Source organism: Malania oleifera, chromosome 4 (genome assembly GCF_029873635.1).
Source record: "Malania oleifera isolate guangnan ecotype guangnan chromosome 4, ASM2987363v1, whole genome shotgun sequence".
NCBI classification, from domain to species: domain Eukaryota; kingdom Viridiplantae; phylum Streptophyta; class Magnoliopsida; order Santalales; family Ximeniaceae; genus Malania; species Malania oleifera.
This window is the reverse complement of record NC_080420.1, coordinates 103,656,155-103,679,040: the sequence shown is the minus strand read 5'-3', so window position 1 is coordinate 103,679,040 and position 22,886 is coordinate 103,656,155. Positions and strand designations below refer to the sequence as shown.

General features: G+C 36.5%; 1 protein-coding gene across 1 annotated transcript in view; it reads right to left on the bottom strand.

The window, feature by feature from the left end:
* Positions 1-22,642, bottom strand: part of LOC131152637 (mediator of RNA polymerase II transcription subunit 14) — a 33,226-nt gene extending 10,584 nt beyond the window's left edge. Inside the window, exons 1-6 of the mRNA XM_058104395.1 lie at positions 21,935-22,642; positions 16,193-17,272; positions 7,959-8,056; positions 4,288-4,462; positions 1,172-2,192; positions 37-1,055 (exon numbers count right to left, since the gene is read on the bottom strand). Of these exons, the coding sequence (XP_057960378.1) occupies positions 37-1,055; positions 1,172-2,192; positions 4,288-4,462; positions 7,959-8,056; positions 16,193-17,272; positions 21,935-22,144 (3,603 nt within the window). The 5' untranslated portion in view covers positions 22,145-22,642. The remainder of the gene's footprint in view (positions 1-36; positions 1,056-1,171; positions 2,193-4,287; positions 4,463-7,958; positions 8,057-16,192; positions 17,273-21,934) is intronic.
* Between the last annotated feature and the right edge of the window lie 244 nt (positions 22,643-22,886).

Below are 22,886 nucleotides of genomic sequence, written 5' to 3'. Positions count from 1 at the left end.
AAAACAAAAGTACCACAACAATAAAAGAAAACCTACCTTTGTATGAGGCCAAAGTTGGTCAGGAGAAACATGCATTGTGCAGCCTTCTTTACCAGATTCCCACTCAACTACAAAGCGAGCTAGGACCCCTGAACCAAAACTAAACCACAAACTCATTAGTCCAACAGCTTCAATTCTAAATGCTCTCCTTGTTTGTTCTGATAGCTTATCAGCTCCCTCAACAGCACCTTTTGCACTAACTGCTTTAGTATCAGAGTTGGCACCACTTTCTTCTAGTTTCTCATCTGCTCTTACACCAAGCAATTTCCGCATTCCAAGGGCAAACATTCTAGCATTAGAGAGTCTTTGGATATCTGCCACCAACTTTTTTATACTATCAGCCTCAACAGACTGATAGCTCAGAATAACACCCTCTGGATCATACCGGATATGAGAATCTATGTCAGATGTATTGGCAATGCGAACACCAGAACCCCATGGTGTAGTATTGCTTCCCTTCTGAAGCTCCCACAAATCCCTGAAATGTTGGTCATTTATTTTGACATCCCAATACATGCTTCCAGGTCTGCCGAGCCGCAAGCAAATATGAGGCCATGAATCGCCATGGGAAAATGGAAGTCGGAACCATAAGTTCGAGGATGCATTCCTTAGACCCACCTCTTCAACATATGGAATGTCGAGTGCCTCCATCTGGCTAGTCAGTCTGGCATGCTTGATACTAAGCGAACAGTGCCTGACCACATGAAGAAGAGCTGAAACGTAAATGCTAGAAGGAGCATTCCCTTTGTTTGCTTCAGCTATAAGATTCCCAAAACTATAACCTTCAGTTTTGGGAATCATTTCTGATGAAATCAGTTCTTGCGATGAAGGATATTGACTTTGAGCTGAATCTGTCATTTTCCTTCTTTTACTGAATCCTGCATTGACTTCTTGACCTTGGAGTGATGGAATTAAACTTAACATATCTGAAACTGAACGCTTTCGTGGATTTTTATCATGTTTACAAACAGCATCATGACTCGTGCTAAGAAAAATTGCAGAGTCTGGTGCTTGGGCTGAAAAGAGAGCAATTTTTTCAGTCAAATATCATAATAACACAATAAAAATTATACCCAAAAGGTAATTTGAAATATCCCAGTTAAAACAGATAAACTCAGGGTATGTATCTTACATGCAGGAGTAGCAACCCACATGCTAGATCCAGATACTTTAAAAGAACCTGCTAGAGGTCCTGTAGATAAGTTTCTGGGCCCATTAGGTTTTGCACTCAGTGCAGCTCCTCGAGGGCCATTTGGTCGAGGCGGAGATATCAAACGAGAAGATCGACTTCCAGGTACTGCTTCCTTTGAAGAATCATTCAGCAATCTGATTTGATCTTCATCCATAGAAGTACAAGAACCAACTTCACCGGAATGTGGAGATCTAAGAGAAGCTAAATCTTGATCAGATTTAGAAGCCGATAGTTTCCTTATGGCTGCACTTTTCCCTGGACCTGAAGATAATGAACTGGACTGAATTGTAACCTTCATATTGTTTGAAGAAAATAATGAACCATTATAGTTAGGGCCGATGCTTGAAACTCTTGTTACATTGTTGATCTGTGATATTTGTGCAACTCCATCCCACTTAGCAGAGGGGCTTCCAGCTTTTATATTATTAAGATTCATTGGCATAGAGCCAAAATGAGAAGCAGGAGATGTACTGAATGATGAAGAGACATTCTGAATGGAGGAAGGAGACACAGATGCCCCCTTCTCAAGCTCAAACACTTCATCTACCACAGATGAAAAACTTGATGGAGGACATCCTGTTATCTGCGTACGAGCTTCCAGGCCAAACTCAGAAAGAAGACCATGGTCAGAAGTATGACTTGGGCCACCACTGCTAGGCAAAAAAGGAAGTACTTTTCCCCAGTCAAGAAGACTCAAATTCAATTCATCTTCAAGCAGTTGCATCTGACCAATGTCAATTTTTTTTATGCGTATCACACTGCTCATATCACCAAAAGAATGAGCTTTCCCGGAAGGATCTGGCTGAGTCTCTAGTAACTTAAAGAGAGGTTTGAAATCCTTGTCTAGTTGCATCAACAAAAAATAAGAGCTCCCAGAATCAGGGAATCCCATTAGCAACAAATTTAAGCCATTCAAAATGTTCTTGGGTACCTTCACTGCACCAAAACCATGTTCATACACCTGCAAATATCAAACAATCCTGCATTACTCCTTCAAACTATGAAAAATATGGAAATCTGAGATCACTGGTACCTCTATGGCCATCAGGTGAGCACAATTTCATTATTGAACTATTTCAAGCAATGATATGTCTTAAGCCCAAAAGGAAGTGAAACCACAAACATCAAATTTACTAACGGTTCTTCCACTTGCACTGCCACAGTTTTCCAACTAAAATATATGAATGACTAACAATAATGATTAAAATCCAATTTAAAGCCCATGCTTCAATATTTATTAAAAAGAAAGTGGATGCAGCATTCTCAAATTCTCTTCAAGAGCAAAGGGTTCAAAATTTCACCCTAAAACCGCTGCTTGCCATTAGGGTTCAAAATTCTGGTTATCAGTAACGATCCCCCTATACTAATATCAACCATCATAGAGGTTACACACACATGAATATCAGAAGTGAGAACTCCACATACCAATCTTTGAACAACTTAAGTGAATTCAATCAACATATATAATACATTTGCTATGAATATTGATTGCTCTATCAATTTTAGGAGGATAAAACATTTATTTATGAATTTTCACTAATTTTTCAGAACATATACAATTTTAAAAAAAAAATGAAAAAAATTCTTTGTATTGTTTCAGGATTCCTATCAACAAAACACAATTATATGAACTTCAATAATGAAGCAAATCTAACTTAAAATATGCAAAAAATCAAATGAAAGAAAAAAAAAACCTGAACTCACTATTGATAAATACTCTTATTCCAATAAAGAACAAATGCAACATAGCAATTCTGTTGAAATCTCTAGCCAATAATGGAATATAAAGCCATTTAAAGTTGAATAATACAAAAGTATAAAAGGATAGATAAAAAATTAACTGACAAATTAAAACAAATATTTTATGAATAAAGAAATATTAATTATATCAAGTGTCTATAAAAGTTTATTACAAATGGTTTTACAACCAACACAAACTCAAAGGAACGAAAACCCCTCAAAAACTATGAATTGAAGCCTTGGTTTATGCTCTTGGATCTCCATGTGGCTGACTGCTAAGACTTTTGACCTTGAATTTTCATATCAATTCCTTCCTTCCAAAATGAATGTAGCCAACTCCAAATAGCTCGTATAAAGGTCTTGTTGCTGCTGCCACTGCTGCTGTTGTTTTAATTTTTAAATGAACACAGATAATATAGAGGCAGAGTTCATCACCTTATTCAAGTGTTCTCCTAAGTTTAAAGGATGAATTAAAACTGAATTTTCACCTCCAATAAAAAACATCAATTTATTGGATTTTCAGCTTGTTGGAGAGTAAATTTCACCTTAAATCTTTGTTTTTTGATGCTTATAAAGTGAGTTCAGAAGCTTTAGATATGGAAAACAATTTTAAAAATGAACCAAACAAAAGTTATTCAAAAACTGAAACAATCAAATGTGGGCAGGCCTCACACCGACCAACTTTGGCCATAATGCCATATCAGATGAGGCAGAATTATTATTTCATAACAGTTGTTGTGGGCCATCTCCATGCAACTTCTAGTAAAAATGATATTTCTGTAAGCAAGTATTACCCTTTGTTAATGTTACATAATTGCCATCAAATAGAAAATTAGTAAACCATGCTCACTATATATCGAACAAAACAAAATAAAATAACATAAAAGACCATGCCCGCTCCAAGGAGATTATGTGCTGGATCTTTTATTGCCTTTCATTAAAAAAAATTAAAGCTTTTCCTTTTCCAACATGTTCTATATTGTATTAGTTGGTACAGGTGATTTTACTAACAGCATCACAAGACTCTTTAATTTCTTCCAAAGAGGTATCAATGGCAAGTGATTTCACAAGCAATGAGAATTTTGTACTTCTAAACCACTGTTTATGCATATAGGCAGTTCTGGAAAAATTGTAACCAAACATGCATTAATTGATAGTAAGTGATATAGCAAGCAATGATAAATTTGTATTTATAATATAACCACTGCGCATGCATATAGATAGTTCTAAAATATTTCAACAAGACATGTATTCTGAATCTACAAACATCATTGGAAAAAAATAATGAGCTGAAAACATTTTTTAAAACATTATACCTCAAGGCCTAAGAACCGGCTGATAGATGCAAATAAGTGCAAAATACTCTTGCTTCTCAAGCTTATAAAGACTTCAGCTGCGGTTGTAGTTCCCTGATTTAAAGCCTCTTCAGAATCTAATAATGCCGCTGGGGCAAGAATATTCCTGGAAGATTGGAGAACAAAACGCCCGTTCCTGCAAATCAAATGGAGTCAAAAGTATTATACAAAAAAAAATAAAAAAGTGCCATTAAACACCACTGGTATAATTGTTGAAAGCCTATTTTGCTCAGTTTTAATTTCTTTCATTTTGAAGAGAGGGAAACCTCCTAAATGATAAACAAGATATTAAAAAAAGGGCATTAGGTAATAAATGTTATTAAGAAACAAGTAAAAATGAAGTAAAACACTGCCATATCAATTGGGATGTTCATGCTTAGCAAAATAATATTGGGACGTTCATTACCATATTGTATGGGTTAACGTTTGGCAAGAGGCAAAAACGGTGGATTGATGCAACTCCCACCCTCAAGTGGCAAAGATGGTGGATGGATCACTTCAGTTTATGCATTAGCAACTTGTTTGAAGTGGCAAAGGTGAATAAAAACTAGAAATTGGTTTTCAATTTGGCATGTAGGGTTAGGTTCTTGCAAGCAAGCTCCTCTCTTCAAAAGCCTCTTTAAAATTTAAATAATAGCAGTCAGGGTAAAGGTTAGGAATATGAATTTTCAAAACAAAAGGACCTTCACTACAGGCTAGCCCGATGTTAACTAGAATGTGGAACGTTCTAGTTCATGGAAGGGAACAGGGGGAGGGATGGGAATGGGGAGGGGGTGAGGGACAGGAACTGGATGGGACTGTGGTACAGAACATGCTCCAAAATGTGAAATGCTAGATGTATACTTAAAGAGATGTACAGGTGAAAAAAGTGTAATGACACTTGTATGTTTTAGAGAGGATGCTAAGCTATTGCCTAGAAGAGATTTTTTGTAGTGATATAGACTAGTAATGAAAGAAAACAGAATTAAAATGAGAAGATTCCCCTCTTTTAACTAATTAAAACTATGTTATGTGAAAAATGTTGAATTAAAACTTTGGATGGTTAGATTTCATGATCTGGAATGAAAATGTACACCACATTTCAGAACAATTGTACCAATAGGTGGTTTGCTAAGAAGTTAGTGTTTTTTGGTAACTATGGACTAGCCGGTAGGAATTGGGGTTAGCCCCACCAAAAATTCTAGCCGCAATATATCATTATAAATCCAGCCATCAATGAATTAAAAGGAAATTCTAGAACTCTTGTAATAACTATTTGGGGAACTTCATTTTACTTATTTTAAGGGTTATTTTGAGTCCTTGTTCTATTAGTTCCCATTGGATTCCCATGCCACAAGATCGATCATGGAATTTGTATAATGGAATCATAAAATTTTCCAAGCTAAGCCTAAGACATTGTCGAGCATGGGTCCCTAGAAGCACAGAAGAATTTTTTCTTCTTCTTCTTCTTCTTCTTCTTCTTCTTCTTCCAAGGATTTCCTCATCTACCACAAAGCCTTTAATTAGCAGCATAAATAACTTCTCAACTTTTTCAGCATATAGAACTTCCAAAATTTTGTTTCATCTTCTCTTTTCAGTCCTCTCTGAAATTCAAATTTTCTTCTATTTAGCCCCACCTCATCCCACATCACAGTGCCATTGATTATCCTTTTGGGAGTAAGATAGCAATTCCAACAGATGTTAGATTGATAAAGTCGGACAGGAAGTGAGGGACTTCTCTATTAAGGAAAGCCAAGAAATTCTCTAGAATGGTGAGTAAACAATGAAGAGAATTACCAATAGGGGCATTAGACCATAGTTGCCTCAAAGATGGAAGAAGCTTATAAGTAAAACCCACCAATCATGACTAAATTTTAAGCAGTAAATGGAATTGATAAGGGGCAATAGAAGAGGGTAATGGCGGCGAAGTGAAACTAACCTCATCTGGTGGTCTGTTACTAAGTTGCATAGATCTCATTGCCCTCAAAAGACCCAATTCTTTTAGAGTAAGGCACAATAATCGGTCTTGCACCAAATATGTTTCATATTCAATCTCAAAAAGGCTTTGCTATGACAACTGTACAATAAATCTCTTCTAAAAATTTGATGGGAGAAAATAAGAGGTTCTCTTCTTTCGTAACTGCGCCTCAGCACGATGGAGATTTCAACCTGAAGCAAAAACCTTCAATCTGAGACAGGATAATGGAACATAACCCAACTCATAACTGCTGGATGAGGATTTCTTCTGCACCCATAAGGTGGCTCTAGGATGGATTGGCATCAGTTTTTGACAATCTGGGAAGGGGATTTTGGCTAGGCATTTCCCCACTGGTAATGGGTGTAGGTGTAGGGTTGCACCAAGGTGTTAGTTCATGGAGCCACGTAGTCATGGTGCGGGAGAACGGGATCTGTGCCAGATGTGGTTGTGCAATGCAGGCACAGCAGCAGCAGCCAGCAGGTGCAGCAACAGCCTGTTCATCCATCATCAGAGGAACAGCATCCCCATATGAAGAATGTCACCAATGGCAGAGGCAACCAGGGTTTTGTTGAGGGCTGGGAGCGTGTTGCAGATGGGTGGAGTAGGCAGGGCCCTTGACAAATATTTTGGATTTGAGTAGTAAAGGATTTGAGGTGGGCCCAGTGAGCAGACAGGCCCCAATTTCCGTTGTGCCCATCCCTAAATTACTGCCTAGAAAACAGGGTCCACTTGAGGATCTAGTTATCTAGTCTGTGGCAAGGTTCAGAAGACTTCATAAGGCCATGTGGCTGAAAAGAGTAGTTCTTGTGGAGGTGCAGGTGAAGAGGACCATGTGAAGAAACTAGGGAATGGGTTCAATGCTGAGGTGCAAATGAGTAATCTAGGGATGGTCACCCTGTGGGAGAGATGAGTAGGAAGTTAATCAGCTGACTGATAAATTGAGATTGTGGACGTCTAATCATGTAGGATGAGAAGTTCACACTAAATGGTGGTAAAGGTGAGGGAAAGGCCAGCGAGAATTAACATAAAATGTTACAGGAATTATGATAGCAATGGATTAAACCAGGGTGTTTATTAAATAGGGATGTGTTTTCTTTCTCTTCCAGTTTTTTTTATCCTTTTCCATATTCTCGATTTGTGAATTTCTTGTGCTCCCCCTACATTGTAATTGCCCTCTTTGCTTTCTCAAAAAAAATCCTTTTATTATAAAAAAAATAAAAAGAAATAGTCATGTTTCTGTCAAATGCATAGACTCAACTAAGCATCTAATTCCTTTTTGTGTATAAAGTATTTCAATTTTTAGCCATGAAAAAACTCTACTAATTAATGGCCCATGCTTTACAATTAGGCTACAGCACCAATATCATGAAATTTAATCTGCATGATAGTTTGTGAGATAATTTTTTTTTTTTTTTAAAAATGCAACATGATATGTTCTGATAGCAAGCCAACACTTTTTTATGGATATCCAGCAAAGTCACATTTGTGGCAAGAAAATTGGCAAGAGTAAATCACAATCTTATTATATTCAAAAAAAAAAACACAATCATATCTGGAATTTTCCAATTTCTGTACAAAAGAACAATAATAACAGTAATGAATTTTAACTAAACAGATATAGCTCATTTTCACAGTCAGGAAGAAACAAGAGTTCTTGAAAGTTAAGAAGAAACACCTTATGTTTACTCCAAGTGTGAAAAATGACGAGCCATAGGCACGCACGCGTAACACTTCCTGTCCTTCGTATTCCCTTGAAACAGTCCTAGAGTCTTTCTGCAAACAGGAAACATTAAAAAATAAAGAAAAAGAAGCATAAGATTACATGCATTATTAATAATCTCAAATAAAAAACAAGAGAAAAGCATATGCATTAAAAAAGCATGAACAGTACATTGACAACTCTAAGAAAACAACAAAACAGAAAGGTTAACTGATGGACAAACTTCATAGCACTACAATCATAAACTTCAACCCCTGATCTCTATATCTGAATAGGGGCTCCCCATCATTCAAAAAAATTAGTAACCCACTGGAATACGTCACTAGATAAAATGAAAATCAATAAGCGCATACAAGTGCAACACAAAAGTAGTCAGATAAAGCATCTAAATCTATTTTTCTTCTTTAAACAGACCAGGCCTGCTGCTAGTGCTGGTAAACTCAAAACCAGTGGCTAGCTCAAACAGCTGACTGATGACGGGGATGTTTACAGAAAATCAAGATGGGGATGAGGCCCACTGTGCAGCTCCCATTTAAAAACATTGATCTAAATGGCCAGTTTATGCATTTAATAATTATAGGCAAAACTCATCCATTTAACCCAAAGAATCGCACTAACCATGTACTACAGTCAAAGTATGACATATAAAATAGTACAATGTATAAATACCAAAAAACTTAATAAATACCCCACCATGGGAACATACAGGAGTAAATTTTAACCAGTCTTGTATAAGTTGTCCACATGTTGAATTAAATAAATGATACTTAGAACCTATGGCAGCCTCCAAGACTTATCAACTACAAAAATAGATATATTTAAATGTGCCAGAACCCTTTGCCTATCAAGTTCACAGATCTACAAACTCCTACAGTGATTCAAAAACAGAAGGAACATGCTTTGTCAATTTACTTTTGCAAGGGGAAAAAAGAAGGGGGGGGGGGGGGTGGGGGATACTCAAATCCTTTAAATTACACGCAAGGTTTTAATTTCAAGACTTCAAAAGTACAGAAATTTTATTGTTGATTTTGATTTTAAAAGATGACAGAATTTAGTTGCAAAGCATGGAATTTTTCTATGGGATTACAGGAACTGTTAATAGACATAATAACACAATATTTAGAACTAAGCTATACTCTTTAACTATAAAGTAAGAAGAATTTTATGGAGAAAAATATCCTTACCTTTTAAAAGTAGGGCAAAACATTCCTAAAAGAAAGAAAATTAACTAAAAATAGATAAAATTATATTTAGAAATGTTATTTTAGTTTAGTTAATGTTTGAACATAAAAGAAAAAAACTCTATATGGTTGATAATGAAATAACTTGGTCTATATATACGCATCCATGCTATATATAAAAGTTGGATTAGCATACATCATTTTATGGGAAAAAAAGAGCATATCTCTATTTTAAAAATAAAAAATAAAAAAAATCATTTTTAAACATTATCTATTTTCAAAATTTCTACAGATATGCAATTCAAATATAACACAGGTTAATTACATTTCATAACTAAACTTTCAACACAATGAACATATTAATATAAATTAGAAATTAAAATTTAAATAAAAAAAATAGAACTCAAGTAGAGCAATAATGTTACTGCATTAAGAATCAATAAAAAAAAAAAGCAACACACAATATAAAAAAACATCATCCTGAAGCAATTGCGCAAGGTTAGTAATTACTAATCAAGGACATTTTTTGACTTATTTATTAAATTTTTTTATAACACATTGTTGTAATATAGATTCAAATAATACACACACACACACACACACACACACACACACACACACATATATATATATATATATATATATATATATTATACACACACACACACATGCGTAAAACACATCAACTATAATTGAGTTCAAATCCTTCTCAATTAAAAAAAAAAAGCACATATATTTTGCTTCTCTTAATATCTCAAAATAAAAACATAATGACCAGAATTACACATAATATAAATCAATTATTCACAAGCAATGCACATGAGAAAAATTACTAGTAAATAAAATACATCAATCACATGTAGTGTATAATGTATCTGTAACACAAAATCAAATTAAATATATTCAATTAATATGATCGAAATTTATAAATCAGTTGAATATTAGTTATTATGAAAATATGGTTATTTCGGCGTAAAAAGTGGACTTCAATGTTGTAGCCAATATTAAAGTTCAATTTTGCAACAAATTTCAAAAGTTATCATTCTTATCCTTCATGTAAGAGTCGTAATTTTAAATAAATAGAGGACTTATTGAGAGAGAGAGATTCAATTTAGGATTTTAAATATCAAATGTCAATTTCAAAAATTTTGTTCCGTAGTCAAATTTTCCAAAAAATTCAATGAATTTGACAATTTTGATATATTTCACATGACTCATGGAAACTTCAACAAAAAATTTGTAAGACAGAAATTCCCTGCACAGCTGTTTCAATTTCAAGACTAGGGGAAAGCAGAAATTTTGACAATTTCAATTAAATTTAAGACCATTGGTACAGCAGACCATCGGTACAGCAGCCCAAGTGCAACATTTCAAATTTTACTTGACCCAACACTGCTCTGCCACACAAGTCGATTGCTGCCACACCTTGGCCAACACTTAACCAGACAGTAAATCTTGCAGAAAAAAGGGAAAAAATATTCAATGAAATTTTATATAGTCTTCTTTTTTTTAAAAAAAAAAAAAGGCTGCTACCGAGCAGGCATCTAACACCTCCCCCCCCCAAAAAATATTAAGTAAATAAATTATACAAAAATGAAAATAGGTTTTAACGAAACTTACTCTCATCCCTTCCCCCTACTACTAAAGGGAATATGGTGCTCAAGTCCTCCTTCAAAGGCAATAAAATCTTCATTTGATAACCCTACCTTAAACAAAATACTCCTCTCCCTCCCTCCCCACAATCAACTGCTGCACTTATTTGTTCAATTCATGCACACAAGAATTGAAAGCAGTTCAGGACCAAATTATGATCTCTGACCAGTCAAAAATAACATAAAACTATATTTTTCTCTCAGGATTGATAACTCTATATTAGACCTGTATTTACATTTTATATATATATATATATATATATATATATATATATATATATAAAATTGTTGATGCAAAATTGGTTCAGACCAGATTTCATTTCTCAAATCAGAAGTCCATCAGCAGCCCTCGTCATCTTTGGAGTAACAGAACATATGCACTTGGGAGACCCCCAGCAAGGCAAAAAGGTAGCTCCTCTAACGCATGAGTCAGAGAAGTTGGCAAAATACAATTATTTGAGATGTGCTAGCGAGCTTGGAATACCCGCCCCCCCCCAAATGGCATGATAATGTCTTGGGTTTTGTCGGTTAAGAGTGTCAAAATGATTTACATTTAAGTGGGATCTAATGGTCATTTATGGGGCCATCAATAGCTTAATGGTGCATGTCAGCCCACCAACTAGTTCTTAGCTAGGATGATGCTTCAATTGGGTCTTAGATTCCCTATGACCAAAAATTAGCTGACGCCATTTGTCCCCCTCTTCCATGACTGAGCTAGAGATATACAATATTACACATTAGTTCCATAGTTGTCTTCCTCCTCTTCTTCTCAATTTCTTTTTCGTTTTGGTTCATATATAATAGAGTGCATCAGGCATTAACTAGGGCTGCAAACGAGCAGAGCCAAGCTGAGCTCCAGCATGCTTAGGCTCGTCTTGGTAGAGTTAGAACTCGGCTTGGGCTTCGGCTCGACTCAATTTGAGCTCAAAAAGTTGGGCTCGTAGGCTTGAGATTGAAAATATTAGCTCGGGCTTCGGCTCGAGCTCGGGCTCAAGCTCAGCTCATTTGCAGGTTCGGGGCTAGGCTCGGGCTGAGATTTTATAAATGACCAAATAATAATAGTTTAATCCACCTATTTTGTTTGGGCCAAAATTTGTGCCTTTCTCCTTGGGCAATTGGGCTAGTATTGGACTTTTGGGATTGGCCCGGGCCAACTTAATGAGCCTATTAACAAGCTCATTACCCAACTCCTTTATGAGCCTAATAAAAGAGCCCATTCGAGCTAGTTACCAAGCTGCTCATGAGCTGAAACGAACCAAACCAAACCGAACCAAGACTGTGCTTGCACTCAGCTTGTTTACAAACCAAGCCTAAATATTTGGCTTGGGACTCACTCCTTTAGATAATAAACAAGCCCTTACCAAGCCGCTCATGAGCAGCTTGGTTCGTTTGCAGCCCTAGCATTAACAAATGGATGCACCATGCTCAACAGATAAATCCATTAGGCTTAGATGCACCAGGAAATCCATCATCTTCCTCATACCAAATCTAAGGGAAACCCTCATAATCTTCACTAACCTGCTCGCCACCCAGCTAGAATCCTAAACAAGCAAAATAAAGAGGAATGGAATAAAAGCACACCTGAATCAAAGTTGTACGCGCTCCCAAAAATAAAAAAAGCTACCTTCCAACCATCAAGATGTTTATGCACTTTGGCAACAACAGGATCTCAGAAGACCGAAGACTTACCCCTCCCCAAAACACCCCCAGGTGACAAAGAAAAAATCACGAAGATACCCTAGGTCAAAGGCCATTATAAAAAGCCACACCTTCCTAAATTAGTAAACTATGCTACCCCTAAGTAAGCCCAAATTACTTGCAATGATGCCACTTATTGATGTTGATCCTGAAAGCATAAATGCTCTCAAAAATCCAAAGAAATGTAGGAACATACCAAATGATTCTTTATCATCAACCAAGAAAAAAAAAAGTATCTTCAGAAAATTCAAACAAAAAAGGTACAAAGGATTCCCTCCCACCCATCCACCCACCCCCGGCAATGCAGCACACCGCCCTCCAAGTTTCAAACCAATTCTTAGGTTCCCTATAGAAAAAGAAGCAGCAGAAAAATAAAATGAATGCCTTTTCCATTACAACCAAAAACTTTCCTTATCCAAAGGCCAAAACAACAACAAGAAGTCGTAAGTCCCAATATGTAGGAGTTGGCTATATTAATCCTTTCCTGCCAATTCACGCAATTAAGGGCATTTCTTCGACTAACTTAAGAGCTATTAAAACCTTCCTCATGACCTATTCCAAGTTATTTTAGGTCCACCCCTTCCTATCTGGTGCCATTTACAATGACTAGCTCGCTCTTCTTCACTGATGCACTACTTGGCCTATGTTTCAAATGCCCAAACCATCTAAGTCGCCCCTTCCTTATTTTATCTTCTACTGATGTTAAGCCTGACTTATTGCAAATATGTTCATTCCTTAATATATCCTTTAATGTTATATACCACTCATCCTCCTTAGCATGCGCATTTTAGCCACTTTTACTTTTTGAATGTGTTCCTTTATTGCCAAACATTCTAACCCATAGAGCATGGCAGGTATTTATAGCTGTTCTATAGAACTTTCCTCCATTTTACCTAACATGCTTTAACTCTATACTATATCCACTTCAATTTCTCCCTTTGCTTGCACAATAGATTCAAGATATCAAAATCTATTAGTGAAATCGATCTCTTGATTATCAAGTTTAATCCCATATTCAATATTCCTCCCTACATGGTTGAAATTATATTTCAAAAATTCTGTCTTATTCGTACTTATCATAAAATCTTTTGACTCTTTAAGTTGTTCTCCAAAGTTCTAACTTAGATTCTAAACAAACCCCCCCCCCCCCCCCTTTTTTTTTTTTACTTTCATCAATCAAAACAATATTATCTGCAAATGGCATACACCATGGGAACTTGTTTTGTATTAATAAGTTCATCGATGACTAAAACAAACAGATAGTGACTCAAAGTAGAGCCTTGATGTACACCTATCCAAAGGCCAAAACATTATCTGAAAATGCTCCTGTTGAATCAATCATAAGCCTTCTCAAAATCCAGCTCAAAAATCAAACCTTAGTCCCCATTCCAATTCACATCATCAACCACTTCATTCACCATTAAAATGGAAAAAATGTCTTCCTCCAACAAAAGTACTTTGGGAACAAGAAATGGTATCACTTAAAACCAAACTCAACCAACAAGGAAGGATATCAACAATAATCTTACACATATGGGGGATTCACAATTCATTTGCTCCTTCATTCCATCCTTACGCATCAACTCACTAGCTTCCAATTCAGCGAATTCAAGTCTTTAAAGATCCTACTTTGCTCTTTCCTTGAATCAAATTCTAGTTAGGTGCAAGGTCTCTCTCTGTCTTCCTTTCATAATGGTTTTGTCTATTAGGGGTCATCTAGGCCAAGCTCCTTTGGATCTTATTCATCTTCTTCCTCCAAGTCTTCTATGTCCATGATTGAGCAGGTGATCTCCAACTGTTGTTTGCTCCAATGTCGTTGTTATGATCAAACCTCAAATGGTGAGTTTACCTAAAACTGAGGAGGTGTGCTTAAGTCACTCAGTCTCCCACACTACTTATACTATAGTGATCCCAAACCTTGAGAACAAAGGGTCTATTAGTGCAAAAAGTCTCACATCCCAACCAAAGTTTTCTCAAATTGGACATATAAAATTTGTAAATCTACTCTACTCCCTCATTCATTGAGCTTATTTTTTTCGAGGAGAGAGACAAGTTATGCTTTGGTCTTTAAAGGGTTCCTACTAGAGGCTAACGTCTACAAAGACCCACTAAAATTTTAAAACCTTACTTCCTATCAACACACTCCCAATTCTTGGCAAAATATTGCTAGTCATGCCATCTCTATGACCTAAAGCCTTGATGTGGGTTAATTTGATCACCACCACCTTGCAAAGCTAAACACTCAATCACAAAGCCACACCTAGCTAGGCAAGACAATAGCTTCCCCCCATGATCATCTCCAAGGGGTACAATCCCAAGTTGACCGACACATCTCAATTAGATATGTTCTAGGGCATTAGAGAGCTCCCTAAGACCATTCCAGGCCTTGCAAGTGCTCATTTCTCTTGTTATCATAGGGATGATAAGAATATGATAAGAATGGTTGCCAATCGACTATTGATCCAAGAATTAAATGAAATATGATCTAGAACAATTTTTGAATTAGTAATAACATATGTAAAAGAACTAAGAAATAAAAAAACATAAAAAAATAAAAGCAAAATTCAAATTCATATAAGCTAGTCCACATATCTATGGAATTAGAATGAATCAAGATTTTGAGAAATGAATTTTTAAAAAAAAATAAAAAATAGAGAGATAATGATACAAAATAAAACTAAATTAATCACACAATACGCTACATGTAATTTATAGTACGATTAGTTCCAACTCAAGCCTAGGAAGCATAGACCACGCACGAGTATGACAAAATGGATACAGCAAAATCTAAGATGTTGAACATGAAAGGATGTGGTAATAACTAAATTTATAAATATATATAAATATAACGTATTATCAAAATAAAAAATGAAAGGTAAGGCTGCATACTATAGACCCATTGTGGTCCGCCCCTTCCCCGGACCCTGCATACGCAAGAGCTTTGTGCACCGGGCTGCCCTTTTTTTTATCAAAATAAATAAATAAATTGTATATGGTAAACATTATGTTTTAACACTCACATAATCACACACCCAAAGAAATTCTTAATATATTACTTTTTCTATGGTAAATGTAATTTTGTTATAAATGAAGACAATTTATTATGAGGAAAACAAAATACTAAAGAGGATGAGACATCATCCAGGAAAAACAAAAGCAAAAGAAATCACAAAATAATACCATAACTAAAAATAACAAATCAAAAATCAAAAGCCCAACTTCATTGTCCAATCTTGTTCAAAGTCCATGAACCACATTCACTTCTAACAACAATATGAAATAAGCCCATAAAGATGAGCGAAAACAAAAACTGGTCCTTGAATATCCAACCATTGCACTCAAAGCCTCTGACCAAATACATCAGAAGACCAGAAAGACTGCATGTGTTAAATAAGCATGTGTCACTGTAGTGTCAGAGAAATGCCTAATATAGCTCATTATAGAAGTGTCTAGGCCACAGTTCCTTCGGATGGACCCTGATGGGCTCTGTTGCCACTCTTTTTTACTTTTATTTAGCAAGAAGAAAACCTAACTTTAAAGAACTACAAAAGGAGATCCACCACCATTCATCGATGGAAATTATTTAATAATGCACATTGCAGAACTTAAACAATTCCAAAAACAATTGAAAGAATGGATCATCCTATATTTAACTAACCTTTTTACAGTCGACATTGGGTTCATCTGTGTGAGACTGAAGGATGACATCCCCTGAAGCTCTGCAGATCTGACCATTTTTCCCCAGCTCTTTCTGGATTTCAAGCAAACGAGTATATCTATGGCAACATATAGCTCTTAGCAGCAACTTCTCAACATCAATGCAACCTTGGTCAAGAGAAAATTCTGCCTCTTTTCCAGTCAGTGGATCCACAACAAATGTGCTATGAAGACACTTTATCTGCAAATCCAGTCCTGGTTCAATCTTTATAAATGGGCACAATCCTGAGTCAGATGTACCAGAGCTTTTATCAAAATCTAGCCAGTACAAAATTTTTAATCCAGGAGTTCGTAGACCAGCCCAGTCAGCTTCTCCATCTTGATTCATTTGCAGGGAAGCAGAATTAACACCTTGTCCTGCAGTACCATCAGAAATCAGCTCAAACCGAATTGCATCTTTCCATCTTCCTTGTCGAAGTGCTTGTACTTGCCTTAGGGCTGTGTCCATAATCAGTGCAACACAAAGCTCATGAAGAACAGAGTATAAAGTTATAAATGGATTTTCTGCTGCAGCCATTCTGCGCTCTAAATCATCACCAAGAGCATGCCGTCGCAGTTCTTCCAGCTTCACAGGCCCACTTTTCTCACCAACAAGCAGCTCCAAATGCAATATCCTCCACATTGATAGATGTCCTCGGTAGCCAAGGGTAACAAGGACCTTAAATTCTCCGTCCACACAAAGCAGAGCTGTGCCATCAGAAACTTTAACTTCAGAAATTTCTTTAGGAAGTGAAACTTCAAGTAACTTAGACCGTACAAGTGTGTCTAGTTTTTTTAAAGCTGGCTTCTGCTGATCCTCAGTCAATGTGCTCTGAACACCCACCTCTTCTATGCAGCTCGGTAAGCGCTGATAACTTCCTGTCAGAAGGACTTCAATAGCAGATGGAACATCATAAATAGGAGCACGTGCTTGCTGTAATCCCTCATGCATGAAAAATAATGAATCTGCAGCTTGAGTGAAACATGTATCATGACTTGATAGAGTAGATGCAAGTTGTTGACAGTACTGTATCAATGGAACCTGCAGGTCAGAAAGGCAAGGATAAAAAAGAAATGCAGTTAACACTAACAAATGATAGGATCTGTGCATGAAAGTGGTTTTGCAAAAATTACAAGAATCCCCCAGATACACAAACCCCCAATCCAATACAGAAAGCATAAGAAAATCTTAGAGCTCAAATGTGAGGACTGCTTTTTCAACTTACAACCTTCCAAAATCATGAAATAATGTGTCTTCTATAGGATAAAGAAAAAATTTATTGAGAAGAGATAGAAAAGCCATGCACATACAAGGAAAAAGGATAAGACATCCACCTAAACACCAAAAACTAATAAAAAACACAAGGGGGAAAATACCAACAGGATTTTAAATATTGTTGAGTATCAGCTAAGCACAGTCCTTTAAAAGCACATAAAATAGCAAGATAAACTATTTTACCCCAAAGCAGGATCGAAAGCAGCTGTTGACTGTTGAAAATTCATGCATTTCTCGCCACCTAATACACCACAGATCAAGAAATACAGCACATCCTCACAAATTTCTCACTTCATTATCCTTCCAAGAACCCTAAAAGAAGTTTTTAAAAAAATACAACAAATCTAGGCAAATACATTGCACTCCAAACAAGTAAAAAAATCTATTTCAAAAAGTCTAAGCAGAAGATTGCCCACTTCTACGATACATGAAACAGATATCCATAGATTCTTCCTTGTAAGCCATTCTGACTTGCAACAGATTGCTTGCATTAGCTATATTAAGGACCATCAAACAAATAAAGGTTCTCACCTTACTTAGGCATCCCGACATGCTAGAGAGAAGTAGGAAATTGAATAATATGAGGATATAAAGATTCCAAGAATAGACTCCATTACAATCCAAAGTCCAAATCCAACCATCTCCTCTAGAGGAAGGCTGAAAAGCGTGAAAAGCAGTCAGAAGCAGAGGGAGCCCTTTTTCCTCCCTGTCAATTTGGATCCCAAAGAAATGAAAGTTCCGGGAGAAATCCGCCAAGCAATTACGAAAGTTAACCATTAGAGCATTAAGAAGACTCACCAGGCAATAAAGATGAGAAAAAAAAAACTTATAGAAAAAGATATATCGCCTCACCAGCTCTTCCTAAAAACAGACTCAAAACCCATTTCCAACTTAACATTTGACCCAAGGAAAGGATAAAGTAGAAATCAGAGAAATATATTTCAAGGAAACCCACGGGTAACAAAAACTCATAATTTAGCATCCTCACCATTCTCTTGAACAAACTTACTCTTTACCAAGTTAAAGGGATTTAACTTCACAAGGAAAGTGCAAAACCATTCCCTGTTAAAGAAATTTACCACATTTTCCAGAAAATGCAAGACCCTAGAGAATCACTAAATCGGTAGTATCCGAAACATGGTGCATTGTCAACGCTAAATTTAGCTCTAGCATTCTAGTAATTTTTTATAAGAGAAGAAATTATATTAGATTAGAACAACCACTACAACACATTATAAGACAACCAGTCCTAACTCCTGAGACAGCAAATAAAACAAAAACAATCTATATAATAAAGCCCTCGAGTCACATTGCACATCAATGAGCTGCAACTTGAAAATAAATCAAAAGCATAACACCATAAAGAAGCCAAAAATAGAACCTTACCTCACACCAAATTTGGTCGCATCACCCTCCCCTTAAAAATTCTAGACTTCACACTCCAACTAAATACTGCACCCAAAAGTAAAAATAGCCCATATCCAAACTCTAAAGTAATTTCACTTCCTTACAATGTCCAAATCCCTTGTATCTTTTAAGAGAAAACCTTCCAAAGAAGATGGGCACACCTAATTTTCTACAAACACACCAAAAGCTTACTCCAAATACTCCAAGAAAAAGGAACATACGAAAATCTTTGGAAACAAAGAAAGCCAACAGCTGGAGACAAAGCTTTCAAAGGTTTTCTAACCTGAGGCCAATTAGTATTAATCTAGTCAAGAATGGCAAGCCAAATGTTTAGAAACCAAAGATACTTTTGAGGACCACCATGAGATGAGAATTTTAAAGAAAGATGAGAAAAAAAGCGGAGTGGGATCAAAGATACTTCTACAATGAAGACATCCAACTGTTTAGAAACCTTAGGAACCTCAAGATCCAAGAGTGCAACTTACGAGGGTTACCACCAAAAGGAACTCCTAAATAAGTTTGAGGCTAATCAAGCAACTCAATATATCCCAATTCATAGCAACCAGGACACTGTTAAACATATTAATCCTCAAACCCAACATCCCCTTAAAAACATGGAATAATGCAAGAATATTAACAAAGAATAATTGTTATCATGAAAGAAGAAAGAAAATATTATCATCAGGTATGTGGAAAACAATAACCTCTTCAAAATTAACTAAAAGACACTGCACAAAACCACAATCAACATTCAACAGCCCTCCTAACCATCCCACCCAAGACATTTACAATCAGGGTAACAAGAAAAGTGATAAAGGATCACCTTGACGCATTCCTCTAGAAGTAGAAAACAAATTTTGATGCCACCTATCAACAATAACTTAAGAAGCACCTTAGGAAAACAACCACTAATCCACCTCCTCCACTAGAGACCAAAACTTTCCTCTCATGAACGTTACCAAGAATATTCCAACTCACCAATCACAAGCTTTCTCAAAACCCAACTTGAATGTCACACCTTTTATATTTCTCTCCTAGAGTCCTCCACAACCTCATTAGCCACTAAGATGGCAACCAAAATCACCCACACTAAACAAAAATGCTCTGAGTGCTACATATAGCATCACTCACAACACCACTCAGCCTATTCCATGGAATAAGATGGAATGCAATGAGAAATTTGGGAGTAGAGGGAATAACTATTCCTTATATATTCCTTATTGTTTCATCCAACATATAATAATAAACGAATAGGCATTTCCATGGTGAAATTTGAGGATAGTTATTCCTTTTTATTCCTTGCTATGGATTCATTGAGAAGTTCCACTTTGTTATTTGATTTATGCTAACAACATAATTTGTTGCATAACTAATAGTAACTAACCTATTATAACTAATCTATTCCTAAGAATAGGCATTCTGCAAACCAAATGTAAACTTAGTGATTTGAGTTGAAGAATATGCATGCTGATGCACCTACTCTATCCACCAACTAATTGTATTAAATATAAGAATTTACCCTACAGATTTGAGCATTCAAGTTTGATTCTAGGATTTTTCAAGAGATAACAAATATCCATCAAAGTCTTTCAAGAATGCTCAAACTCACTTGCTCTCTTACAATATACAGATAAGAGTCCTAGATGCTCCACAGTTTTCCAAACTGCCTTACATCATCCTAACTAAGAATTCAGACAAGGAGGAAGGCTTTTCTTTTCATGAGAAAGAATTTCAAGGGTGCCACACGCCCAACCCCACATATTGCTATTCTAGAGAAAGAATATGGTGAGTTTTTTTTTTTTTATAGCAAAAGAAATTTTATTAACAGGGAAAGAGTTTACAAGGAGAGAGAATAAGACATCTCCCAAAAAAATCTGGAACAAATGAGGAAAAAACTAAAACAATAAAAATCAAAATCAATCCAACCAGTTCTTCCAATCCCTATTTAAATCCTGAAAGCTAACTTCCTTGAAAATTCCAAACCCGATACACCATAAAGAAGTCAAGAAGAATATGGTGAGTTTTAGAAAGCCAAAGGATCCAAAATGCACCTAAACTCTTTTTAAGAAGGGTTGAGAGCTTAGAACATGCAAAGAGACCAATATACATAAGATTCTGTGTGTTGGAAAAAACCTCAAAGCCGTTACACCGACTTCTCGCTACCCCCATTACCATTACACTAGGCTACGCACTGCTGCTACTTAAAACCATGATCAGGATTTTAATTTCATTTAGAAAATCAAGTTTCAAATACAGCTTTTATAAGCTTCCCACTATGTTGGCAAGAAATATTATCAAGAGAACAAATAAGATCTCTAGTCTTAAATTTTTGAGTAGGTGATGGAAAAACTCAAACCCACTAAACTTGAGCCTAGCAAAAAAAAAAAAGGCCAGGTTGAGTTGCATCTCTTATAATCCCAATTCGATTTTTACAAGAACCACAGAAAATAAACAAAACCAATATAGAGTGTTGCCTCATGAGTTTTTCACTAAAACACGCAAAAATCATCTGAATATGGGCAAAAAATGCAGCAAACATAATTGAATCGCTCATTTCATTCTTTTCTTCCAAACCCAAAAAAAAATAGAGAATCTAAGATTTAAGTTTTATTTCCATCTTCCTCCTATCTCTCGGGATCACACAGTCCAATTATTAATCAAAAATGACATAAAAAAATCAAAATTCAAGAACATGTTTTTCTACATCCTTATCTACAAGACGTAACAGAGCGGATTTTCAACGAAAGTTTTTTTTTTCTCCAGTCTCAAATAAGCAGACCATGTTTAATTAACAATAAGCACAAAATTCAAAATTCTTTTGTTTTTCCTTTCATTTTCCCTTTACTTTCATATGATTTCTCACCCATCAAACAGAACATGAATTCAAATGATCCAATTAACCCAGCAAAGTATTCAAAACAACCAAGCTAGTGAAGATGTGCGTTTTAGAAACAGCTACAAATGACAACTTTACGAGAATTGTGTGGAAAACACGAGTAAACGAACAAGGCCGGGAGTGACCTGTTGACACCACTTAGCGAGAACATTGAGACGAAGCATGCGCTGCTGAGTTTTGACGATGTACTTGAGGAGGCTAATCTTCTTCTCGGAATCGGACTGGTCGATGGACTTGGATTTATCGACGAGTTCTTTGAGCGAGAGGAAGGATTCCTCGGCGGCTCGGCTGACGAGAGCCGAGAACTCCACCGTCTGATGCCCTAGTTCCGCCATTGACGCCGCCTGAAGGTGCGCGGGCGAGCGAGATCTATGAGGTGGCGCTCATGGGAGAGAAGCTAGGGTTTCTAGAGAGAAAAGTCAGGGAAGTCGGGGGAAGGGGGAGGGGAGAGGAGAGAGAAGAACAATAACAGGAACAACTCCTCCTCATCTCTATCTATGTTTCATATATTCGTTGTCTCAGCTATTGGCTAAAGAGAGAAAAAAGCGGACCAAAGGCAGAAAAAGCACTTTCGACTGAGCGAATCGAAGAAATTTAGAGAGAGAAAGGGCAAGGGACAGAGAACAGAGGACTTCTCCTTATGTATATATATTATGTATAAGAACAGATGGTCTTCGCTATATATGAGAGCGAGAGAGAGAGAGATGGGTCCGGCCAGATGATGAAATTGAGAGAGGAGAGAGAGAGTGTGTGTGTGCGTGCGTGCGTACGAGAGAGAGAGAGAGAGAGAGGGGGGGGGGGGGGGGGGGAGGATTTTATATTGCTGCGTTATCAGTGAAACGCTGTTGTGTTGTGTCATGTTGTACTTCGATTCTCGTCAGAAGCTTTTTCTTCTTGTTTTTCAAGAGGAGGGTTGTCCCTTTGCCCCCTTGGCTGGGGCGGCCAGATTTTAAGAAAATTTTTGACAAGTTATGTTTGGGACAAATAATTCAAAGGATTCTAAGCTAATTTTCACTCGTCCGAGTTTCGTTCGTGTTCAAATCCTCCATTTTAAGCTTAATTAGATCCAAAAGCTCA